Source organism: Poecile atricapillus, chromosome 5, assembly GCF_030490865.1.
Source record: "Poecile atricapillus isolate bPoeAtr1 chromosome 5, bPoeAtr1.hap1, whole genome shotgun sequence".
Classification (NCBI taxonomy): domain Eukaryota; kingdom Metazoa; phylum Chordata; class Aves; order Passeriformes; family Paridae; genus Poecile; species Poecile atricapillus.
Window position 1 is genome coordinate 35,053,733 of NC_081253.1, and position 26,065 is coordinate 35,079,797.

Sequence of the window (26,065 nt, forward strand, 5' to 3'; positions counted from 1 at the left end):
GACGGCAGCAGCATTTTACAAAAGAGCTTCAATTTAAAGGAAAGACTGTGAAAAACAAATTTGCAGCGTTCCTCTAGACAGCAAGATATTTTCTTCTGTATAAAATTCACTTTATGGATTTTTCCCAAAGCTCCATGGCAGTGTCTGGTCACTGCAGAAGTCTGAGCATTTCAGAAGTTGGGCTGGAAGTGTGTTGGGAGGGTTGAGGGTAGGCAGAATGCTCCTGGGAGCTGGGGCATAAGGATTGTTCAGGAGAGTCAGGATCTAGAGGAAGACACCAGGTAAAATTTTCTCTGCATCAAAGGTGAACTGAAGGTGATCTAAGGCTGCATAATGCACCTTGGGAGCTGAGAAGGCAGATCTTTAGGAAGAATGTAAGAGAGCTGATGGAGAGGCTTCACAACAGGGAAGGGATCTGAAGCAGGTTAAGAGAGAAATGTCAGCTGTGTGCACATTCAGATAGCAGCAGTGGGTTTGTTGGTGCTTCAGAGGTCTCCCAAGTAGAGGCATTCTGGGACAGCTCTTCTCATCCTGTAATTTGCAGGCCACTGATGCCTTCTCTCAGCCTTTAATTCTCTCCTTTTATCTCTATTCCCCTCTTGCTCTTCTAGGTATCTGTTGTGGCCAATCTAAGTGATACAACTGCTCCCTGGGCATCTCTGGAGAATTTAAATAGCATCATTCACTCCTTCTCTTTTTTCCTATAAATGCAGAGGAAGTTTATCCTCTTTAGGAAAAGATAGAAAACATTTTTTCCTAAGAAACTGGAGAATGAGTAAATCCCAGGCTCCTTGCTCGAGCAGATGGATTCAGCTGATGAGTCTGTAGGAATCTTCCTAGGCTGGACATTAAACTGCAAGAATAGATGTTTTCTGATGAAATTCTAGTTGGCATAAATATATTTTTAGCATGGATTTGATAGAGGGAATTATTTTTCCCAGTATAGTAGATGCTGTGGTTCTGGTTTAGGAATTTTATAAAATAATTTGAATGCAGGAGAAAGGTACTAATAAAAAGAGAGATTGATATTGTGCCTTCTAAGTCCTCTCTTCTCTTCCCATTTGGGTGCTTAGCATTGTCTCTCTCTCCTCTCATTCTGCTTTAATAAGCATTTTTCTCTCCAAGCTGTCGGCCCTCTGATGCACAGCAGAACTAGGTGCACACACAGGTTGTGATTCCTCTCCCCATTATTGCAGTTTGATTCTGAACTCCAGATCTAATCTGTCTAAATAAGCCACTCCTGGGACTAAAGTCAACTACTAAAACTTTTTGATGTTCAACAAATAGTAAGGCATTACAATGATTTAAATCAAATAACCAAATCCATATGAAATACACTACTTGTTATCTTTCCAACAGATTGATTTTCTCCCCTGGATCCATTTTAAGCAGCACTGCAGTTGCTAAATCAAAAATAAACTGAGTTTTCAGTCTAGGGGCGTGTTAAGTGTATGATTTCCATTACATCGCAGTGTGCTACATATTAAAAATGAAAACATGGAACACATTCTGAGTACAGAACTGGAATGAATTTTCTGACCTAGTCCCAGTGAATGGGGTATAAAGTGCTGGCAATCACAGTAGCTCCTGGACTGTAGTTATCATTTGAGTTATTTCACAGTGGTAGGAGACTTTACACCTGTGGACACAAGTGGGGACAGGCTGACATCGGTGCTTTTTGGAATTATTTTGGATAAATAGGAAAGTTAATCATGTTGGTGCAGCTTGTTACCCTCTTGCATGTTTGTTAGAGCATGACCTAACAAAGTATTTCAAAGCATTTTTTGAGTGTTAGGTGGAACTTCAAGAGAGTGTGAAAACAATTCTGGTCTCACAGAAATCAGTCTTGTTCTTTTTTCTTCAGCAGCAGCAGCAGCAGCTCATCTCCACAGCATGTATTTTGAATTCTCATGAGCTTAGAAAGCATCGCTGTTTGCTCAGTCCATAAAGAATCAGACTCCTGGGGCTATTGCCCTGAGTTAAATGGCTCTTATGTATTTCACATAAAATGGAACTGGTACAAAACATCACCTGCCTTTCTTTTCTCCTGCAGCTTGGCTTTACACCCCCGAAAAAACATCATGCTGAGCGGCGGCGATGACCGCCTGTGGAAGACGTGGGGCTTCCCTGATGGGAACATCCTCCTGACAGGGGAAGGTCACACGGATTGGATCTCAGGATGTTGCTTCAGGCCCAGGTCAGTGCCTAAAGTCCCTGAACTGGCCCTGCTCCCTCCAGGAGCTCCTTCATTCACTGCCTGCTTCGCTGCCTCTCTGTTCTCAGGGGGACCTCGCGCTCTCTGCTGAATTCCCAAACACAGATAAAATGTTCCTCTGCCTTTCACAGTGTTGACTTTAGACTGATTGCTTTTAGTGTTTTGTACATCTTAAACTCTGCCCCCGTGGCAGTGCATGTAACAAGGAGTAATAAGCTTTTCAGGTCTTGCTGTATTCATTTTTTCCCTGTTCATGCACCATGGCAAACACGGTCCCATTATTAATAATACTGATTGACTTCTTGTATTACGCATTATTTGTCGTATGACTTAGAGTATCTGGGCTTACCTAGAGAATAAGAATATGAGCTTTCCTGCCCTTTCATCATATGGATTTGAAGCTGAATAAATAAATGAAAGTGAACACTGAAAATAAAAATTAAATATTTAAGTTACAAGGGTCATGGAAATAGGGCCAACATGAATTAGAATTTTTTGTCTTTCTGTTGAAAAATAGGACACCATTTTACTCTCAAAACTAAAATCCATTGGATAAGGCTGAGCTTCTATATTTTGAAATTACTTTGCATCAGATTTGTGAGGCAGCAGTTTAAATAGAGTTCTTTACTGTTAATATAATAAAGGTCTGCCAGGCTATTCACCTGAGGCTCGCTTATATAAAGGAGCATTATTAAGCCTTCAACCTTGTATTTTCATTGTGTTTATTTTATGAAGCAGTATTAGTTCTCTTCTTCATGAGGAGGAAATGTATCCTATTTAATTTCATGGTTCCTCCTGATTTCTGAGTTTGTAATGAGCTACCAAAGGCACACACAGTCCTCTAAACACAAGAAAATCCCCTCCTTCTTTTCAAAACCTCAAGAACCAGGAGTCACGCTTTCTGAGATGAATTAAACATGCACTTACTCTTCTCTTGCATCACTTTCTCCTAAGAAAAACAGGCTTTTTCTTAAGATGCTTGTGTTTTCACCGTGTTCTCTTTTTCATGTGTATATCCTTAGAAATAATTACCTTTAAAAGAAGAGGATAATTTAACTTAAATAATTGCATATAATACAGGAGGAGAGAAATGGAAGGCTCAGCTTCTTGTTTTAAGGTGGTAGGAAAATTTGTCAATTGCTGCATGACAGATTTCAGAGTTTGTGAGTGCTGGGCATGGTTGAAACTTGCAGATACACAGAATGCTGCCTTTTCCTCTTACCTGTTGTGAATATAAAACTTAGCACAGGGGAAGAAAGGGAAATACAATTAGAAGAGCATGTTATCATTTATAATGCTGCTGGGCATACTAATCAGATTTCGATAATGCATTGTTACCATGACACCCACTGACTCAGAGGCTCAAAACTATTTTCTCATTAGTCTTTGACCAGAATACAGTCCTTTCAATAGGCTTTCCTATTTCTCATTCAATTATTGAAATTAAAATGAGTCGAGGTACATCATTATTCTCTTGCAGTATAAATTGACTCCTGCTGAATGCTCTGGAGTGATTCAAAAGCAGTGCTGTTAAAATATTGTCTTCTGTTACTGCATAAAATATATAATGTGGCAGAATACATTTAATCATATTTTTAATTTTTTTTAATATATTTTCTTAGATAGGAGACTTTTATATATCTGTTTTGCCCAGAAGCAAAACCAATTAAGTAAAAATGAAGAGTTCTAATAGATTTCTTTTTCTTTTTCTGGAATCAAATGTAGATAACTTCTAGTTTTGTTCCCATTTTAAAGATTTGAAATTATGTTCACCCCAGAAATGGAAAAGAAAAATATTTTTGTGCCACTGGGTTATTTAATGGTGACCTAGGTAGAACTTCCATAACTCTATAGTCTTTCCTGTTTGTCCTCTGTGAAATCACTTCCCCTCTGTGTTCCTTCTCTCTCTGTAAAATCAGGTTTAGAGCAACCTCCAGCTGTGGTGTGAGAAGTGTTCTGTGTGCAGCCACACGAGAGTGTGCTGTCAGATCATCTGGTGCAGCATCATGCAGTAACCCACACCCTGACACCCAGGCACGAATGATTTGAGGAGAGCTGTCATGGCCATTTAACTTTTGCACATACAAAGGACTTAAAACCCCAGAAATCTGGGGGTTTATGTGCTCACAAAATGAGGAAAGGTCTTTCTCATGGTTGTCTCTGTGCCACCACTGTGTAAATAGGGGTAAAGCTGCCAGTGTCACTGGTGGCTGGGGAGATCTAGAAACTTGAAGCTAAACTGCTGTTGGGTTTATATATTCACAGTGTCTCCAAGAGCCATGAAAGGACTTGGTTCTAGGAAGTAAAAATAACAAGGTAAAGGTGTGGTTTAGGCTCTGGACCAGGTGTTACAGAAATGAGGATTGTCCTTAGGAGCTTTCCCAGGACTGATGTACCACAGTGTCCTTGAGCATCCTCACAGACCCTTAGGGGCAAAGAGGTGTTGGATGGAGGAGTCTTCCCCCTCACCCCCCACTGACAATGTGCTTCATTCCACAATGATTTTTTTGCTGAAAACACCTCCCTTTCACTTGTGATCAAAGCAGGATGAGGTGAGACTGTGCTGGGGCTCCAGGGCTGCCACTGTGTCGCTCCTGGGTCAGCACAAAGGGTCTGGGTGCCCCATGTGTTCTCCCTGCATTGTCTCCCAGGACAGGGGATGAAGGGCAAGCAGCCTGACTTTGTGCATATGGGGAGAGCAGAGCAGCTCCCTGCAGATCTGAGAGTAAAGCATTGCCTTAAGATTTTAAAATAAAACTTCAAACAGGTGCTGTCATCTGCAGCGTGCAGCAGCTGGGAGGAGGGAGGAGAACAGTGCTTCCTTCTTTGAAACTCGGGTGACACTTGGTCAAACTTCAAAAAAAAAACCCAGTGTTTTTACTGTGGTCTGGCTGAACACTGCTTTGCAGATGAATTAGCTGTTTCAAGCTCCTGTGACTGTTGAAAAATGTAATGTTTTTCAGCTTGCCTTTTCTAGATGTGAAGGAATGAGGGAGTCAGAATGACTCCTGTCGTAGTCACACTTAGAGGCTTTGTGGTAAGAAAATGGAGATCTGGGGAAGAGCTGTGTAGTGCAGCTGTGGGTGCCAGGTCACTTGAATATTTGAAACAGCAGACAAAAATCTGCATCCCTGCCAGTTTCCTGAATAAGCTGAGGATGTAATGCTGTACCTTTAAGGACCATACTCTAATTACACAAAAATATTTCATGGCATGTACTAGATTTATTTATCTTTGTTACTAACCTTCTTGGGTGGCTAAAGAGTCAAGCTCTGCAGAATAGCACAGGTGTGTGTTAATGTCTGATAAAATCCCAGTGAACAGTAAAATATTGTATTCTTGCCCTGCATGTGGGCTGGTACAATATGTAATGTCTTTAATATATTCATAAATATTAATCAAGTCAACTCTTCTAAAATGTTTGTAGCCCTTTTCATGCAAACATTGTCTGGTTCTGTGGAATACAATGAATTTCTGAATTGAAGTGCAAACTGTAGGTTCTTGAAGCTATTTAAAACTTGCACTGAGTGTTGTCAGATTGTCAACTCTTTTGTAATGTCCTGTTCCCATAAGAAAGAAGCAGAGTTTCTCAGGTGTTCCTCAGTTACTAAGGAAAGAAATCAAAACTGTTATCAATTTATTATTATATAAAAATTGCTGCAGCAATTACCTTTAACTGGGTGGATTTTCTATAAGTTCTATTGCTGTTGGAAAACCTGGAGGCAGGTGCTACCTTCTTGGTAATTAATAACAAAAAATGAAAGAAAAAATAGAATAAGTATGTTCATGCATCAAAAATGCAAATAAAGGCATGTCATGTTTGATACCCTAGAAGAAAGTGCCAATGAGGGGAAGCAAGAGCAAGATGAGGTGTTGGGCTGAAAGAACAACCCGTGTTCTTCCAGAACAGAAGCAGCTCTGGGTGGTATTTCTCAAAAGGTGCTCCAGATGGAAACCTGTGCATGGATAGAGGAAAAGGACAACCCTGTAGAGAGAGAATTAAAAGAATATGTGGAGGATGGATGTGAGGAATTGGAGAGAGATTGAATGAGCTGTGGAGGGAATGCATCTCCAGGTGGGCTTGAACTCACACAAGAAGCTCTTAGGGGAATTTTGTAGCACATGGGAGCAGGCTGTGGGTAACTGAGTGCTGTGGTGGCCCCTCAAGACCAAGTCCAAAATGCTGGTGACAATCCAGATTGGGGAAAAAGGACTGGGAAAATGATATTTGCCCAAAGTTTTCAAGAGCAGTGTCTGAAAACATGAAATTGTATAAGACTCTATCAAGAGTGGAAGTTATTTTGTCATCATACAAAAATTCTCAGAAAAGTTTTTATAAAATCTTCTTAAAAAGAAAATTCCTGAGCAGAATTGAAGTTAGAATAAACTTTGAAATCAAAATTAATTCTTACACAGGTAAGTCCCGAATTTTATTTTTTACATTAATTTACTTTTTTTAAAATCTTATCATGTGTGAAGAAGCTACCCATTGATGACTTTGTGTGGAAAAAGGATAGACTGAAAAGCCTGACAGAACAGCAATGGAGAAAGGGAGGGAGGGTGTGGAGAAACCTCTGAGGAGCGATGGGAGCAAAGGCCAAAATTCAGGAGGGAGGGCAATCCCAGCAAGGAGAAGCAGCTGGGTTTGATCCAGGCAGGCTCAGATGTTCTGAGGCAGCAGGCACAAGCTGACACTGCTCCTTGCTCACTGCATTTCACAGGACTCTGTGCTTGGAGGGAAACATCGAGGAGCAAAAATCAGACTTGACAGCTTGACAGTTTCAGGCACCACTTGTGAATTTCTCAGTGGACACCCCTTTGTAGTTTGAGAGCCCAAAGTGCTTTGATTATCAAGGTGAATTACAAGGTGTGCTTCTTTATTCATCCCCCACCTCTGCTGCTCTTGACTGCCCACAGACTGTGCTGCTGAGGAGTGTCCCAGTCCTGGGAGGTGCTGATGCATCAATCCACACCAATCTTCTTGACAATCATAATATCCTCAGGTATCAGTGTGTGGTGAGAAAAATCTGCAGGGTATGAAGAGAGTCACACAAAATCTGATGCTAAAGATCAATGACTGCTTTCTTAGTTACAAATTGCAAATAAACAGCTTTTAAATAGCTAAGATGGTACAGGGCCCACGAAGCCTTAGCAAATGAAAAGCACTTGATGACATACAGAGTACATTCTTTAGTCACACGAGCAAAATAATTTAAAAAATTCTACTAACATCAAATATATTTCTCCTTGTACTTTAAAAATTCCTAATGCCATTCTTCTATTCATTTTTATTTCCATGAGAGGAAGCATGAATAATATATATTATGCCATTTTGTTTAATGTACTGGCTTCCAAGATTTGATGCTGTAGTTATTTGATGAAACTAGGGGGACTTACAGAACAAACAGTCACTGCTGAAGTTATGATTCCAGGATCTACAAGATGTTGCTACACTCTAATGTTTGTTTGTTTTAGTGAAATGCAGCAGCATTTGTCTGCTTGGAAACTGTAATTTAACATTAAGCAGTGGGATTTGACTATGCTACTGCAGGCTCTTTCTTATTAGAGACCTTCACATATTCTTTTAGGCTCTGCAAAACAGCTGTCCACAGGAAGAAATTAAGAAAGGTTTGGAGTCAGTGATTTTAAAGTGTTGTTTTTTATCACCCATCCTTCAGAGCCACTGCCCAGGCAGGGTCAGCAGCCACACCAAGGTGGCACTCTACATATAAGCCAGCAGAAGCAAAGGAAGCTCCTGGAGATGTTGAATCAGGAACATGATGGAAATTCATTTTCATCAGAGACTGTTTCAAACCCCATTATGGATCAGTTTCAGCAGTGATATGCCCAGGGACCCTCCTGTTGTGCTCCAAATTGCTTTTCCACTGGTGTTAAGAGTTGTGTGGGCTTTTGTGGGATTACTGCCTGAGGTGGTTTCCCATTGACTGACCTTTGGGGAAAGAAGTAAGAAACACCCAGGGAAATGATTTCTTTAAGAGAAGCTGCCGAGAGCTTCCTCTGTGCCTAGGACAGGCCAATAGCTGGCCAGATCTGAGAACTGACAGCACTTTGCACATTTAGAAATTAGATCTGCCTCTGTGACATCTACATATTAAAAACCACAAGCCCAGGAAATCTCTCTTTGCTCCCATCCTTGAAAGGCAGCAGAGCTGTGGTGAGGCCGGCCCTGCTCGCCCATGGCCTGTGCTCCTGGGGGAGGCCGGGCCGGAGCCCAGTGGCTCCCGGGCGGGGATGGAGGCTGTGGGGACCGGCCCCAGGCTGGGCCTGGCCATGACTGCTGACATTGACATTGACACTGAACCACCTCCCCAGCCTGCATGGACAGCTCCAGGCTGAGCCATGGCTGCTGACATTGACACTGAACCACCTCCCCAGCCTGCATGGACAGCTCCAGGCTGAGCCATGGCTGCTGACATTGACACTGAACCACCTCCCCAGCCTGCATGGACAGCTCCAGGCTGAGCCAAGACCGTCCTCCCCTCCCAGCAGCTGAGGGCAGAGGGAGGTGCCCAGCACGGCCTGAAATCCAACACCGTGACTGTCGTGGCACTGGGTGAGATTAAACCCTTTCACTACACAGATGAGACCTGCAGACTTTGTTCCTCTCTCCAGAGAGAGAAAAGGACAGAGTGATGACACGTAGAAAGACAACATGAAAACACCAAGGTCAGTCAAGCCTCAGATGGAAGGAGAACGAGGAGATGCTGAATGGGGCTGAAAGCTCTTTTGGTAGGGCCATGGAGATGGACAATGATGCACTGAAATATCTCCTTTAATTCATGAGAGAGTGTGGGCTGATGAAGTATTCAAACTGTAGATGTGAGCAGAGGCATCCATTGATGAAGCCAAGCAGATGTTGGAGTAGCTGTGATCCCATGAGAAGCTTGAACAGAGAGAGATGAGAGTGATGAAGACCCTTTGCCCCCAGGGAGAGAAGAAGAAAACCTCTGTTCCCAGAGATGATCACAAAGACAAATAAAGAGGACCTTTGCCTTTGAACAACTCATCCTTAAAACAGTACCCCACGAGTTCATGGCCCATGGACACACCTCCAGGAGGGCTGTGAAAATGGGAGGAATTTCATGATGCAGAACTTTTCCTGGGCAGCTGCTGTTCATGGAAATGAAAAGCCACAAGAGAACTGTTTCTTGTGGAGAATTCTCCATGACACGGCAAGAGAAAACTCCTCTCCCTGCAAGAACTGATGAAAGACTATTTTATAGTTGGTACTGCTTTAACATCCCAAGTTTTGTCTTTACATTGTAAGCTGGGAAAGAAAAAAGTTGGGCAGGGGGAGGAAAGGTGTTCTGGAGGTTTTATTCTGATGCTTCCTATTTTTGTAGTCCTGTTAAAAAAGTTTCTTTATATATTTTAAGTCTGTTTTGTCCTTCTCCTAATCCATATCTCACAGCAAGAAATGAGTAAGAGCCTTGGTGATTTAGCCAGTGGTAAACCCACCACATTATTTGGTGCATTGACTGGGAAACTCAAATTGGTGAATCTAAACCACTACACTGCCCAATTCAAAAAATTGACACAGGCCCTGGACTTCCCAGATAATTCCCAATGCAGGCACTGTATGGCTCTGCAATGCACTTCCAGCTGGTCAGGTACTTCTGGAGGAGTCTAGAGGAGTTCTGAGTACTGAGCAGGAGCTGCCCAGGAGATGTGCAACACATCCCAGGGATATGTACTGCCTGCATTTTCTGGATTCATTATGGATAACACAGAAATCTTGGAAGTGGTTTTATGATCAGTCAGTGTTTAGATTACAGGGTTCCATTAATTCCACCTTTTAGCTGGAGAATGAGGAGCTGAAGCAAGGCAGAACTCGCCCTGGTTGGGGAGGCTGCTCAGGGAGCTGCTGTGCACACCGGGGAGCCAGGGAGGAGGAGGAGGAGAAGGGGAATGTCAGCCTTCACCCTCCTGCCTGGCCACTGAGCCAGCCAGAGCGACAGTCCTCCCAGGGAAAGGGTTTGAACATTGCTGGTAATAAAAGGTCCATGAACAGTGAGCTACAGAACGCTTTCTCTGCTGGCCTTGGAGTTGTAAATGCTGAGTTTCACACTATACGTTAAACAAGGCTGAGACTTGAAAGCCACCAACTCCCCTCTAAACATTAACATAAAAAAGAGTTGTAAGACTTGGGTTAATCACAAAGGTCTCTGTTGGCTATCAGTGGAATAAAATTATTTTGATTTGTGCTTTCAAATAGTCTTTAAAACCTAATTCAGGTCTCGCTGCAGAAACAGATGGGTTTGATTTATCCTTTTACTACTATGGATAGCTATGAAAGAAACATGAGATAGTCTGTATGTTCTACTTAGGACTTCTGAACATTTATTTAATGAAAAGGCATAATGATTTAATTTTTTAGAGGATGTTGAATTCCTGCATAGTTCAATAAAGCCTTTAGTTACCAGATTACATATTAAATTTGCCAGTGGTAAGAAACTTCTTTTGAGTGGCACGATTAATTTTAAGTCATCTAACTGGCTTTATGTAACACATCATATTTAGCAGTCGAGACATCTGTTAAGGTGTTTTATCAACCTCAGCTAATACAGCAGTCAAAAGAAAAAAAGTTGTATTCATTTCTTCTGCAAGGGAAAAAAAACTATTTCAGAAGTCTTTCATTCAGTTCCCCAGTGTACAGTATTCACTGTGTGCTTGGTGTTTTCAAGTATAGCAAAATTTTAATTTCAAAAGTAGCTTTATTTATTTCAAAATCTTTGATAAGCTTCATACATTTTATACAAGGAAACAGTCTTAACATCATTCTATCTCAAGCTTACAAAGTCTACTATTTTTACCTCAGAAACATGTTTGGGTGGGCATTACATTTCCTTTGGGATTCTCAATCTCATTATTTTTATCAATAAAAAGCCTCTGCTGGACAAAGGAATAAATCACATATAAATGAAATATGAGAGATTACATGAGAAGCTCAGCTTCTTCTTAGTCTAATCCAATATCTTTGACCAAACGTCTCAATGTCAAAGGCTTTATAAGTATTCTACAGGATCAGTCTGGCAAAGAGAAATCAATAACCAGGTAATGGATTTGATTAAAATTTTTCCCTTTCCTCCCACTCCCACAAGCCAAATGTTTCTACCCATACTAATCTCTTCTGGCATATGGAACTGTTGGTTATTCTCCGTGGGGTTTTGAGATGTAAATATATACATAAAGTATGTTTTCAATTCAAAGAGCTCTGTTAATTATTGGTGAGTATCTATTTCAAGAAAAAACAGTGTTTTTATCTCATTTTCTTTAGAGAGCTCAGTTCTGCAATGCACTTCTGGAAAATATAGACTGATAACAACTCTGCTACAGATTTAGATCCTGATTTGTTGTTCCTGAGTTGGCTTTTTTCTGCTATTCCTGCCATGCTGAGGAGAATTTCCTCACACAGGCCGGGGTTCCCAGCAGATGTCCAAACTTCTGGAGATTTTCTGTGTTGCCAAATCCTCAGTTGTGTGCTTTACCCCAGTGCTTCTCATCTTGTGTCTCTGAGGTGGTTGTAGTGGCAGCCCACGTGCCATCTGGAACATTTGCCTTCAGAAACATTCATAGTTAGGCCATTAATGTTCTCCAAGGATGTTACCTCTGCTTTAAAAAAGTTGTTTTCCCTGTCAATAGAAAGACCCAAGAATGTTCCTATTGCATGGAACCTGAAGAGTCTATCATTATATTGATTTTAGAAAGCAAACAGTGTGCAGTTCCACAGTGTGGCTACTGAATAGGCTTCACTTCTCACCCAGAATGACCAGGCTTGAATGAAAAACTGCCTTTGGCTTGTATTTCCTTCTTGGTGGAAATACTGACCACTCTGAGTCAGTGATTCACTAATAATATCTCCATTACAATAATTCAGTGAGCAGCAGCAGAGAACAGCTGGAGACAGGAGAGGGAGGGAACGCTTGGCAGAAGCAGCAGTCCTCCTCTTGAGCAATTCAGATGTATATTTGAAATAACTACAGGAAGAAAATCCATTGTCATAAATGCTGCCCTTTGAACTTCAACACTGGTGATTGAAAACCTGTTGATAAACTAATGCCATTTCTACTGATTAATTTGAAGCCTCTCCATCACAGATGCAAAACATATCTTTAAAGGCTTTTAAAAAAGACCTCAGTCTTCATACCCCCATGTGTGATCTTGGATACATTAGAAATACTAATGGGGATAAAAAGTTATCTAGTTATTTAGTTAGTCTTAGTGTAGTATTATTTAATTTCTTATTTAATTAACTTATCTTTATAACATATATCATTTAAATGTGATGCTTGCCCATAAGTTAAATAGTTTTCAAGTGTTCTGAATGCTTAACTTACACAGAAGTGACATTATTTTTCTTAAGTGATGATCTTGTGTGCTACATTCTCCCATTTTCTGAATTTCAGACCTGAAAACAGACATATTTTATTTTGGGGACTTTAAACCAATCTGATAGTAGGTTGAAAAGACACTGTGATTATCAATTTCACAAAATGTGAAAAGGTATCAAATTTAATCTTTCTTTTCCAAACCTTATTTAGTTATTAAGAATCACCATTTTGATGTAATTGTTTTGACTTAGAAATTGCAAGGAAACTTTCTGATCAGCTGTGTGGGTAATTCAGTTTGGTGTTTACTTGAAAGAAAGAAAGTCATTTCTATATGATAACCACTTTGATAGAAAAGGGTAAAGGAATAAGCAGCTGAAGTGTCTTTATAGAGTATCAATAAAATGGGATATTTCTAAACCTATTAGTTCAGCTTCAGTGCAGCCATGAGTGTGTTCTCTGAAAGTTTTGCAGAAATTTGCCTGCTCTACAAGGAGCTCTTGGTTTCTTTTTCTGCACAACTGCCTGATTTTCAGTTCCAGAAGCTCTTGCTGCCTGGGAGTCACCAGAAGCAGTTCAGTTTTGCTGATCATTTATTTAGGCTGTGAGAAAAAACTGTTGTTCTCTTTGGTGCGTTCAGATTTTGAGTAGTTTAGATTTTCTTCTGGCTTCCATCAGCATTTTGTGCTGGGGAGCTGGAGTTGCAGAGGGAGCTGCTGTCTCTCCGGGGCTGGAGAGTCTCAGTTCACTGCTCTGATCCTGGATGTGTTGCTCTCACTCTGTTCAGAGTCGTTATACACGTCAAAACATCTCTCTTAATAGAATCTCTTGTGTTATGTTTCTCTGAGTGCAATTATAATCTTGATGCCTTTAACATCCTCGGTTCATTATTGCTTTCCTCTGTGCAATAAAGGCAATTGTATTTTCCCTCAGGTCTGCTGCAAGGGTTCTAGTGGAGTGGCTAAGGAGAGATCTGTGTTTGTTATATTGTTAAAATGAGCCTTTCCTAAAGTGCAGCTGTTAAAATAACAAACATTAGTGTTAGAGTTGACTAGAGAATGGCAATTCAATTGAGGCAATATCTAAGATACTTGAATTGGAAATAACCCCCAAATATTTAAAGTGTTTACAAGATTTTGTCTGGAGCACAAACTCCAGATATGAATTGCACAGTCATTTATTGTGTTTCTGTGTTTCCCCTCAAGCTTTGTGGCTACAGTAATTTGGGGAATTCCAGGTACAAAACAGTTGAAGCAGCACAGGTAACAGGAGAAGTTGCCCAGCTGGGGATGAGCATCAGGACTTGTTTGACTGCTGAGGGATGTGGAAACAAGTTCTTACTTTGTGGTAGTTACTGCCTTTGTGTCTGACTAGTGTGTATATAAAAGAAATGGGGAACAGAGGGAGAAGGCCACAGTGTTTGTGTCCCTGGTTTAGATTTCCTGTGAGGGTTGGAAGGGTTTTCTGGTGTCCCCTCTCTTGAGCAGTCAGTGTTTAGGCTGCATGGCCTCGTGGATGAAAGTTCAGGTTTCATGCAAAGCCTTTCAGAGAAAGGGTGGAAATTTATATTCATTTTTCTATTTTGCTTTCTCTTGTATCAGCTCAGGATTCTGCTCATGTTCAGCATTTCCATTCCTCTCCACTCTTGGAGTTAGATTGTTATTGATCACTGTCTCCATGAACTCACTCCCTGTCCTCAAGCTGTGTCCCTGTATCCCCAGGGCACGGCTCAGAGAGATCATCACCTGCCCCGAGCACAAACACTGAGCTCAGGCACTGTCCTGTGTGTTTTCTTGGCCTTCACTGTCAGGACCATTACAGAATGAGTTAAATATCCTTCCAGGGGCATGGGATATCAAATCTCAGTGTAGAACTTTCCACCAGCTGCGAAATCTCTGTGCACTCACTCAACTCTCTCTGCCTATGAATATGCAGCTTAAAAATGATGCTTTGTACAAACATGCAAATGGGATTAATGACTGTGGTTCATTACTGGCTATTGATTGTGATTAGACATCACTGGACCACCGTTGGGGGATGATAATGGATTTAAAACGACTGAGCCACAACTTTGCATTTCAGAGGAACCGAGACACAGGATTATCACTGTTAATATAGGTCATAAATCTGTTCTGTACATGGAATTCATGTATCTGAACTCCTTCCAAACTACATTTTCCCCTACTTCAACAGCCCTTCATTACAATTTGAGGGTTTGGAGTCATTCCAGTGGAGGAAAAATGAGCAAGCTGGATGGGATGGGTGTTGAGATGAAGTATCACACTGTAATGGCACACTGTTTAATGCATGTCATGGATATTGATTGGTACTATACATGATTTTATATGGGCTAAATACATTATTTTAAAAATTTAACAATTTACAGGAAGACTTGAACTTACACTGGATTGTTTGAGAGAAAGTGTTGGAATGGTACAGGATAGATCTCATTTCTGGAAAATGCAGTTGTTTTGCAATGTTTACTCATTATATTTGATTTCAGGAAAAATAGCTATTTCTCCTGAAGTTAATGGAGGAAAAATTACTTGGCAGTAGGCTACAGGAAGGTGGCACAACTGGACCCAGGAGCACTTTTTGCCTTCAGCATAAGAAACCTTCACAATGGTTGGAGATATCACTGGCCAGGCTCCCATGAGCTCCCTGCTTCCAGCTGGAGGCCAGGATTCTCCTATCCCTTGCTAAATAGGTGTCTGATTCTGCTGTGGGGTACTAGACATGTATTGGCAGGAAACTTTTAGAAAAGGCATCTTTTTTTTAATGCAAAATAATTGTAAAAAGGGAATTCATTGCTGTCTAATTTTTGCCTAGAGCCCTGCATTGTGTAGTGCCTGCTGTCTTGCTGACAAATATTTTGCTACATCTAGTCTCCAACTATTGTAACTGGTTTATCTTTTGTCTTTTTATTTTTATTCCTTACCTGGTATGCTTTCCAAGCCTCCTAAATGCCAATTTTACATGTACTAAAAGCTGCCTTCTGCCAGGCACCTAAATTATTTTAGATTCTCATTTAACCACCTTAATTACATGATACTGGGTGGCAGATAAGTAATTTTTTTATACATCAAAGGGTTTAAACTGCAGTGAATGGGATCACACTCAATAGTTTTTGGGGTGTGGGGCAGGCCTGAGTGGGGTCTGTGTGGTTTGTAACTGCATTGGAGCAATCTGGAAAATAACAACTTATTGTAACAAAAAGTCATGCTAAGAAAAGGACTAAAAATCATTATAATGATCCTGAATGTGGAACTGTAGCCTGTGTTTAGACTGGGACAACACTTTGGCAAAAAAAGGGTACTTGAGCACAGGAAGATGTGCAGGTAAAAGCAGTGGGAAAAGCCTCAGGTGAAACAGGATTTCCCTGTGTGGTCAGACACAGCAGCTTCTGGTACCAGAACTGAGAAAGGAAAGATGGTTTAAAGTATGGAGGACTTGCTAAGTTGAAACTTGTTAATAAATGGCTTGAATTTGTTACCTCTGAGTTCATACACACCATACCAGGACTCTTCCTGGTAGATAGGAGCACGTTGTATTTAAATATTTGCAGATGTGAAACAATCACTCTTGAAGTGGGAAGTAGCCTCAAGGAAGTTTTCATGGAGAAGCTGAACTACATTAAAACATAAGTTTGATACTTTTGTGATGCCTAGTCCTGGTGTCTCTCCATCCAGAAGCAGTTTGGTGCCAAAACCTTGCTTTCCTGTTTGCCCTTGCTGTCACAGCCAGCTGGCAGGCAGGCAGCACGAGGGGAAACACTTCTGGAATAGGTCAATGTATGAGCAGGAAATATCACAGAAAGATCTCCAAATCAGGTAATGTAGAATGAAAAATTGCCTCAAGTTTTGCACTTGGCATAGTACACATTGACAGGATGCTGAGGATTTCCAGCCAATAGCCTTATGGCAATGGATTTTGCAGGATAGTTGTGTTTTTCTTCCCTGACAAAAAGCAATGTGCCTATCCACCATCTGCTGGTTACTGCCATGCTTCCTGCCTTTGGAACCATTTCCTTGGCATGCAGAATGTCAGTTTATAATTGGGTTTCTATTTTTGAAATTTAATTTTTTTTTGCTCCTCACCTTTGATGACAAATGAGAAAATAAAAGGTATTTTTGTATTTTTTGTGTTTCTGATGCTGAGTATTCTGGCATTCACCTTCTGTAAAAATGACATTTCATGTCTATTAATAAAATGAGTAAAATTTGGCTTAAAATTATTCTGAAGAATGAAACATATTACAATTACTACATAAAATGTGTCTTAGACACATAGACCACCAGAATAATTAAAGCAACACCCAAAATGAACCATAGATCCAAAAAACACCCAGGGGTTCTTAATAAGAAGTTTCACTGTAAATAATTTATGAGTCTCAGAACTCCAGCAATAAAAACATGAACTATATCTCAAGTCTGTTTCAAGGTTACAAAATCTTAGAAACTAAATCTTTGCTGCTGAGTGTTTTGTTCAAACACAGACTAAGAACATAAGGATGGCTCCCCATGTCAGATTTTTTTGGACCATCATCCTGTTCCCAGCAGTGGGTACCAGGGGATGCCTCAGAATAGCAAAGGTATTTGTGAGGTTTGGTCTGAACTCTACTTCTTATTTCAAAATCTCTTGAGCCAGATGCTGTTTCCATGTAATTCTTGGTGTATTCCTCTTCCAAATCTTTGTCCCATCTTCCTTTGGACCTGCAGAGAGTTGGATCCACATCATCCTTCATAGAGGAGCTGTGCAAGCATCCTGCCTGGTGAAGCAGAAAATCACCCATTGTCTTTTCAATCATTTTAATGGGAACTTTCTAAATAGTAAATTGACTCCAACATTTTTCAGATTCATCCCAATTTTCACCTTCTCTGGTGAGAGGAAAATGAGGGCAGTGACCAAGCAGGAGAATAAAGAAGAGTTGCAGTGACTGCAGAGCTGAACTGATGTTTGGCATTTCCATCCCTCACATTGTTTTCAGCACAGAGTGGAAAATGGAGTGTTTAAACACAGCTCTCATAGCCAAAGGTGGGACTCCATTAGTGGATGTCTTCTTTCCTAAGTGTAGTTATCTGGATATCTGGTTTTAACCTTGTTTCCAAGTAAATTACATTTACAAGGACATATTTCCCCCAGCCCCCTTGCACACGTTCCTTATGCTCTCTTCCACTCTCTGTGGTAACTTTTAACTCACAGGGTAATTCTGGCAAAAATTGGAAGATAAAGTCTAAAGGATCAATCAATTCTTGATATATTTATTTCATCAACAGCTAAGATGATGAAGGAAGTAGGCAAAAGATGCTTCCATAGGCATTCAGTGTTCATTAGTTCTGTTCCTCATGGAATAACTTTTTTTCCTAGGCATTTTCTTTCTTTGTCTTTCCTCTTTGACCTAGCAGAAAATGTCACCAAAATTCAAGTAAACTTCAGCAGTATTTGCAGTTCTTCCCTTGTACTTTACTGTGCCTACTGTCAACCTGTGCTGATACTGCAAATAACGTAGAGGCTTTTAGAATTTTGCTTTAGAATAATTGCATGAACAGAGGTAAATAAAAGAGACATCAGTTTTCCAATTAACTGATTGGAATATTGATTTTAAAGTGTTTTTCAGCTGTCATGGTGAAAGACCCTTACACCTGTAATGTTTTGGACTCTGTGTTTAGAATTTGCTGTTGTGTTGCTGATGCTTGTATTGTTTAAGCTCCAGTCAGATGCTGCCTCTTGCTGCAGCATTTTTTAGGACAAAAAATTTGAACACGAGTTGTGTTTGGCTTAGTTTTGCTTTGAGAACTGTCCTTGGCCACAGGGTCTTCAGAGGGAACCTGAGCAATCCCCTGGAGCAGCCAGAGGTTCAGATCTAGGTCCATTGTCCAGAAGCATTTGAAGCAGGAGCAGTATTTGAACTTTCTCAGCTGGCATTAGGAGTGACACAGGGTGTGTTTAGAATGTGGGGGAGGAAAGATTTAAGGCTTGAGAAATTAATGTTCCATCCCTTTCTGTGGAAGGTGGAATTAATATTTCCAAAGTTTTTTCTACTCTAATTGTTTCTGGAGGAGCAGGATTACAGTATCAGTTAGAATCAGCTGAAAGGTGGAACTTTATGTGCATTTCATGTGTTTAAAAATGGTCTATCCATCGAGGCAAGACAGGGGTTATGGGTGCTATGGGCTCTCCATTGCCTAGAATTTTGGAAAGATTGTTCTATACAGATACTTTAATCACTACAGGCATGTTTCATCCATCTAGTCCTTTGGTCTGCTAGAAGGTATAAACAGAAAATCCCCAAAACCAATGCACACAAGACCATACAAACCCAACTCTCTGGGATCCACAGAGCACCATGCACAAAGGTGCTGCTTCTTTACAAAAACACCACATTTCTAAAAGTTGGCAAAGTTATTTGCATATATGTGAATGCATTTGGAGTGACAGAACGAGACAGGATTTACCTTTTTCTTCTTGCCTAGTTCTTTGATATATTTGTTAAAAAACAAAGTATTTTATTCTCCTCTGAGTTAGATATATACACACTGCACAGGAGTTTTTTTGAGTTTTCCCTGTTAGTGATCAGTCTTATATTCAAATGGAGTTTATGTATACAGCTGCTGAGAATTATGGCTCAGGTTCTAATGTCATATTTTCATATGTTTTTTATATCAAAATCAGCATGCCTTTTTAAAAAAAAAAATCAATCATATGATAGAGAACTGTGTGATGGTTAAACTGATAGACTAAATCATAAAATCAGCTGCTTTTTTCTGATACATTTGTTTCTTCCCCCCACATGGTCTTATAAAGAAAAACAGCACAGCAAAAAAATTTTGCAGCTCTGGGTAACAAAACATTACCTCAGAACTTGGAGCTTTTCTTTTTATCTCCTAGGACTGAAAAATGCTGTAAATCAGAGAAAGTGTGTCAGTATTGATCAGCTATTAAGTAGATAGGGCTTTTTCCTAATAGCAGCATTTTGATTTAGGTGTCTGACTTGGCTTGACACGGCTCTTCCCTGTTCATATTCACAGGGAATATTGGGGGACTTGTGCTGCAGGGGACTGGGGCACTGGGTCCCTCTTTTCCTGAGTATTTTTGTCCTTACTTCCACTGTTTTCTGTCCCTCAAAACTGCTTCCCACTGCACTTCTGTTTCCAATCTCCACTATTTTTTCTCCTTTGATCAGTAAGGAGTGCTAAAACTCACTTGTAACTCCTTCCCCTGCTGCAGATTGCCAAATTGAATCCATTTGAACTACCTTCCTGCTCACATCTGTTTTCTGAAAGATTTTCATCACTGCCTGCCTGGTGTATTCTTGAAATTCAGCCCATGAAACCAGTTCTTGGTGTAGCATTTTGCAGATTATATATTAAAAAATGCATAAGCCATAAATCTCTCTTTGTGATTCACAACAGTGGCAGTGCATGTTTCCCTCTGAATCAATTGCAGATTTCATCAGTCCCACTTTATACCTGACTCTGAATTTGTTTTAAGCTCTTATTTTATAAGTGTATAAGGGCTATGATAATTTGTCATTTCTCTAATTTTATCTATCTCCAGAACCAAGATCTGGCTTATTAAAACTGAAAGTGTTTCATTAACAAAAGCACATTTATTCCTGACAGCTCAACAAAATTAGGGTCTCCTCCAAACCCCTACTCAGACTTCAAACCTTTATGCTCTGGTATAAAGTGACAAAAGCTTCAGGACTATTCCTGTGCAACCTTATAAAAAAATGTTGAGAGATTAATCTCTCAGAGCTTTGTCTTAGGCATGGGGGTGTAACTGCCTTAATGAATATTATAATGATATTTTCACCAAAAAAAAAAATAGCAACCTAAATCCCAAGTGTTAAAAATAGTCAAAATCTTGGGTAGGTGATCTTTCATAGTGGCAAGTTCCCCCTCAAGATCTATCAGGTAAATGATGCACATATTTCAAGCTGTCGTAGTAGCTACTTTTACCAAGCAATTTGGTGGAAAAGGAGGAAAGGAAGAATATAACATAAAAGGGTTGACACCACAGGTCCCAGACCTTTATTTATTATTATTTTTTTTAATAAAATGCAGCAGTGAATTAAATATCTCTGAGTGTATTCTCACTCAGAGTTTTATAGTAGTGCTTAGGATCAACCCTTGAGCTGTTTTCTGTTCCCACAATTTTATATCCAGAGAGTTGGAAGAAGGATTTCTACTGCCTGAGATAGGACCTTTGCTATTATTCAAATAAAAGAGTTTATTCAATCCTAAGGGCAAGGTCATCTTATTGATGTTGCTCAGATAATGGCAGAAATTGGTCTGAAAACCTACAGTTTAACTATTTTTGACCTGTATTTTTGTGTATTATCCCCAAACATTTTTCCTAGTTTCTTGTCTCTCTTTAGTATGAAAACAATCAAAGCAAGTTTTTGCTAAGAAGATGAAAACCTCCATTATTCCTGGGAGGGATGCATTAAATTTTTTCAATATTTTATAAGATTTTGGGATGAAGGCATTCTAGATGGATTGATCTAATTTTCATATCTTGATAGGAATGATATTAAAGAGCCAAATTAGAGGATACATGGATATATTTATGGCAGTGAAGCCGTGGGAGCTGTGAGCATGGCTTTGGAAATTAATCCTCAGAAATCCCTTGGGAATTCTCTGATGGGTTTATTGAGCACTTGATCAAGGGAGGTTCATGAATTTCCAATACTTGGATTTTCAGCAAATTCTTCTTGAGGTCATTTGAGAAAAACTCTCAAGGAAGCAAAACTGTCCTGAATAAAAAGGAAATTTATTTCACGAGTTTAAAAACCTGGTGAAAGGATAAGAATCAAATGCCACTTTCAGAATGGAGAAATTAATTTCTTAGTCCCACAGGGATCAGTGCTGGGACCTAAGTTTTTAATATGATCTTGGAAGCTGGGGAAGGGAGTGAGGTGGATGAGTTTGCTGTAATCAGGGCAGCAAAAAGGAGCATGTGAAGAATTACAGGAAAAGATTCCTGTCTCAACACTTGCCTTGATGGTGAAGCAGCAGCTGAAAACCAGTGCAGCTGAACACAAATGCACATGGGAGGAGATGGACCTAAGATAGGAATAGGTAATAGGTGAGAATGTGTCTAATTATCATTACCCAGGAGAGAGATCTCAGAGCCACCGTGGTCAGTTTGCTGGAAATTTCAGTACAGCAGTGCCCAAAATGGTAACTAAATTGTATGTACAGAGAATAAACCAGGAAACAGTGCCCTTGGCTATCTTCCTTGGGTTCCTGTTCCTTCCCTTTCAGCTGAAAGGTGCTGAGAGAGATGGGAAATGTGCTGCAAGGGGTGGAATCACATCTGCACAAAGAATGATTTCATCGTGGCAGGGGAACAGGACAGGGCCCTGTCCCACCACGGCTGGTGCACACTTAGACATGGTGAAAGTGCACTCAGTGTTTGCTTTTAATCACAGCAGTAGAATTAGAAGCATGAAACAAAATGAAGAAAGGTATTTAAGACCCCAGAAGTGCTTTTCACACAAGGCATAATTAAATTTTGGAATTCATTGACATAAGAGATTGTGGGTGCCAAAGGTTTGCATATGTTCAAAAATCAATTACTCATAGGGAAAAGAAAAAAAAATATGGATTTTTCTTAAGCACAAAGAAAATCCTGAGCCACAGGGTAGGTCTGGGAGGGTTTAATAAGAGAATCACTGCACATACTTTTTCTTATTATTTTATTAAAAATCTCCTAGTAGTTATATAAAATGTTACAGATGGACTCTTAGTCTGAAGCCATATGTCCATGCTTAAAGGATACAGAATTATACCAGTTTATATTGAGATTTGGCCAAAAAAATCTGAGATGAACTCTGTATTTTTCATTTATGTAATGGATCAATGACCCCAAGAGATGGTGAATGTGTTGAAGTGTTTATACAGGGTTAGAAGAAACAAAATTAGGATGCATTTAAAAATAAATATATGTTGAAAATGGTATGAATTTGGAAAATAACAAAATATTCTTCCCTGAATCTATCTTGCTGTATTTTGAAAGCAGTCCTCTGGGCTTACGTGTTTTTACTGATGAACTCATAAATAAACTACAAAAAGTAGGAATTTATTTGAAAGCCATATTTACTTTCCTGTGGGGGATAGCTACTTCCTATCTCCCTGTCTTTTGATAGTGTAATAATTCCTGGCCACGTAATGTGTGATAAGTCAGAAAACCGTGCACAGTAAAAACATGAACCTTTCCAAAGATCATTTTTGTTTATACGGATTTTAAGGATAAAAACAACAATTTAACAACTTAACCCATCTTTCTAAACAGAGTTAAATTATTTTGCTTGGACATTTCTCACCCCTCTCCTGTCTCAGAGCTGTTTTTGTCCCCGAGCAGTGGCACCCAGCTGGTGACGTCGAGCGGTGACTCCACAGTGCGGATCTGGGACCTGTCAAGGCGCGGCTGCATCCTGACCCTGCGGGGCCATTCCCGCGCCGTACGCGCCTGCTCCTGGCACTCCTGCGGGGACTTCGTGGCCTCTGCCTCCATGGATGGCACCAGCAAGGTCTGGGATGTTAACAGGTACATTCACTAATTGATACCTTCCTTAATAACCAGGGATGTGCTTTAGCTCCCCATCGATTCGTGGAGTTCACTCGGAGAACAGAGGGAAATCAAAGGCAGCGCTGGAAAAAATCAGCCTCTGATGGGATTTACTAGATACAGGCAGCTAGGAAGGACTTAAATTAACACAGTGCCAAAAAGAAAGCATTTGCTTTTGCTTGGCATCTGTTGTTCCTCATTGCTGGTTTTGTTTTTTTAAGGTAAGAGCTTTGTGGAATCTCAATATGTAATTTGAATAAGTAACTGAATAAAACTTGCAGTAAGTTTTCTATGTTAGTGTTTCAAGCTCATAAGTACACAACACACTTTAAGGTTAGCCAAGTGGAAATTTATTTTAGTCATTATCTACGTTTCAGCAAGGTGACTCTTGATTAATAAATCAACATATACCTTCTTTATTATCCAGGCAAATGCATTTTTATGAAGGTGCTTTCAGAATATCAGTGCATTTGTGCTTACCAGTTAATTATTATTTCCTTTACTCTCTCCAGTTGTCTTCAGTTTTGATTACCTTACACCTTAAAGAAATGGGATGTATTTATCTCTTTCCAAACTATCTCTCCATAAGTAGACTCTTGAATTACTGTACTGTACTAGCTCTGATTTTTAACAGCTGAATGTCATCAGGTCAAAGAAGTTTCCAGTCCTATAGGCCTTTCCCCTGGTTCTTTATTATCCAGTCCTAATGAATTTTTCCATTTCTTATCCTTCTTTTTCTTCCTTTGCATTTGAATGAGATGAAACACCCCTTCATGATTGTTGCCCACTGCAGGGGAAGAAGCTTCACTGAAAGAGCAAGGGAAATTTTCTTCTTCTGCTCCTTTTTCCTAAAATCCCTCCCAGTCTACTGCAGTTGCAGTGAGCTCTTATTGGAGACTTTTCAAACTGTTGCAATTCATCCAGATTCCATTGAGAGTTAATTAAAACTCTGTCAGTATCGGATTTCCAGTCTTGCTTTCAAACCATGAATTGAGGAAGCATTAAATGATACTAAAAATATTGTTTTCAAAATGGGATAACTAACAGATCCTTTCATGAATTATTCCAAATTATTTGGGGGGGAGAAAAAAAATCTAGTTCATGCTTGGGAAAGTTCAAGCCAGCTGAGAGGTGGCTTTTATTACAGAAATGGTCAGCCAGTCCTGAGAACAGATGATGCTTTTTCCACCATTAGTATCAGCAATAAGCATTAATGGTTAGTGTTTTCCTTAGAAATGGAAAAGGCAAAAATCGAATGTATTGTTGCCTCTTTTCCTAACCTGTTGTATATTTCTAATGCCTTGATCATCCTTTATGGCATATTCATGACCTTTAAGGAATAATACTAACAATAGCTTTAATTTTATGTCAGAATGGGTTTGAATTTGCACAGACAAAGGTTTTGTTTAGACAGTTGAAAATGCTTTCTCTACTGAGGAAGCTTTTGTAGTGAGGGGAATCAAAGCAAACCTTCATCACCAACCCATGATGCCTCCCATTCACAATCATCAGCAGCTTCCATTTCTGCCTCCAGTCTGAGCTGTGCTGTGCCTGTGAAAATAAGAGAGTAACATCCCAGCCATGATGTGAAAGGCTGACTATCCATGCAGAACCATTGGAACACCAAAAATTATGCAAAATCTCAGTGCCTACAGGCAGCAGGAAGTGGTATAAAAATGTGACAAATTTAGATTAAAATAAGGTGTATTCAGAGTATGGGAGGGAAAAAAAAGCCTCTGTGGGAGTTCTGACTGCTGGGTTTTTGGTGTGTTCCCAGTAAAAGCCAAGTGCTGGCTGCTGCTGCATTGCCTCAGTGCAAAACCAGGTGAGTTCTGCTGTGGTTAGTTCAGGTGAGTTTGTGGAGCTGTGTGTGGTGTAGGCACTTAGAAGGAGATGAGTGCTGTACAGAAATGACACAGAATCTCTTCCTTTTGAAGAGATTCTCTACCAGAGGTTGGATACAAGATGTGGCTGTTTCAAGTTTAAGCCATCCTGGTTCTGCAGAGCACTCAGCTGAAGTTGGGCTTTATGCCCACGTTGGCTCACTGAAGTGAAAAATCAGCCTGTGCAGGATGTACAGCAAGGTTTGGGAATCAGGGAAGGCTATGGACAGATTAATGAGCTGGTGTTTTCCATTGGATTGTTAAATTGCTGCTGTTCTATTTGGAGCTGCTCTGCTAAAGAGCCTGCAGGGAGTTTGGGCTCGGCAGTGCTGGTTCCTGAGCTTACCTGGCCGAGAGTGCAGCGCTGAAATCCCAGCTGTTCCCAGGGTGTCCCCTGGAAATGTGCCACCAGCTGGGCTGGAGAACACCACAGGAACATGTGCCCTCCCTCAGCCTCCTCCCACAAGCTGGGGCTGTGTGACAGCAAGGACACAGAGCAGGCTTTCCGTGGTTCATGATACTTGGAAAGAGATTTTTCTCCCCATCCCCAGGGAGCAGGTGCTCATCCAGGTGCCATGGTCAGTGTTCTCCCTCTCCAGGTGCCAAGCTCTGAGCAGGGGACAGAGCCCAAGGGAACATTCTTGTGGGAGGATAATAATCAGTGATCACAGTTCATCTAGTGGTTTTATTCTTTCCACTAACAAGGAATTAAGATTTTGTAAATGAGAGCTGTCTTTCTTCCCTAATATTATGTATTTGGATGGATGCCTGCTTTCAGATTGAATGGGCCTGGAAAGCAGCAGATGGCAGGGGAAGAAAAGCAAGAAGGATATCAGAGTTATCACTGCCACCTCTCTGAAAGAGGTATATTTTAAATAAATGCTGTGAATTAAAGTACATCCATTCCTGTAGTGGGTGGCAATTGTATTTTTATTTCCATTTTTATACATTAGAAACATACTTTTCTATAAATGTTGCTTTTGGAAAATATCCAGCATTCTCTGTAGTTGTAAACTTGGTGTTAAGAAGCTGGGGAGACTATT

At 40.3% G+C, this 26,065-nt stretch overlaps 1 protein-coding gene across 1 annotated transcript in view; it reads left to right on the forward strand.

The window, feature by feature from the left end:
- Nucleotides 1–26,065, forward strand: part of SPAG16 (sperm associated antigen 16) — a 362,914-nt gene that overhangs the window by 166,563 nt on the left and 170,286 nt on the right. Inside the window, exons 11-12 of the mRNA XM_058839960.1 lie at nt 2,054–2,197; nt 22,933–23,118. Of these exons, the coding sequence (XP_058695943.1) occupies nt 2,054–2,197; nt 22,933–23,118 (330 nt within the window). The remainder of the gene's footprint in view (nt 1–2,053; nt 2,198–22,932; nt 23,119–26,065) is intronic.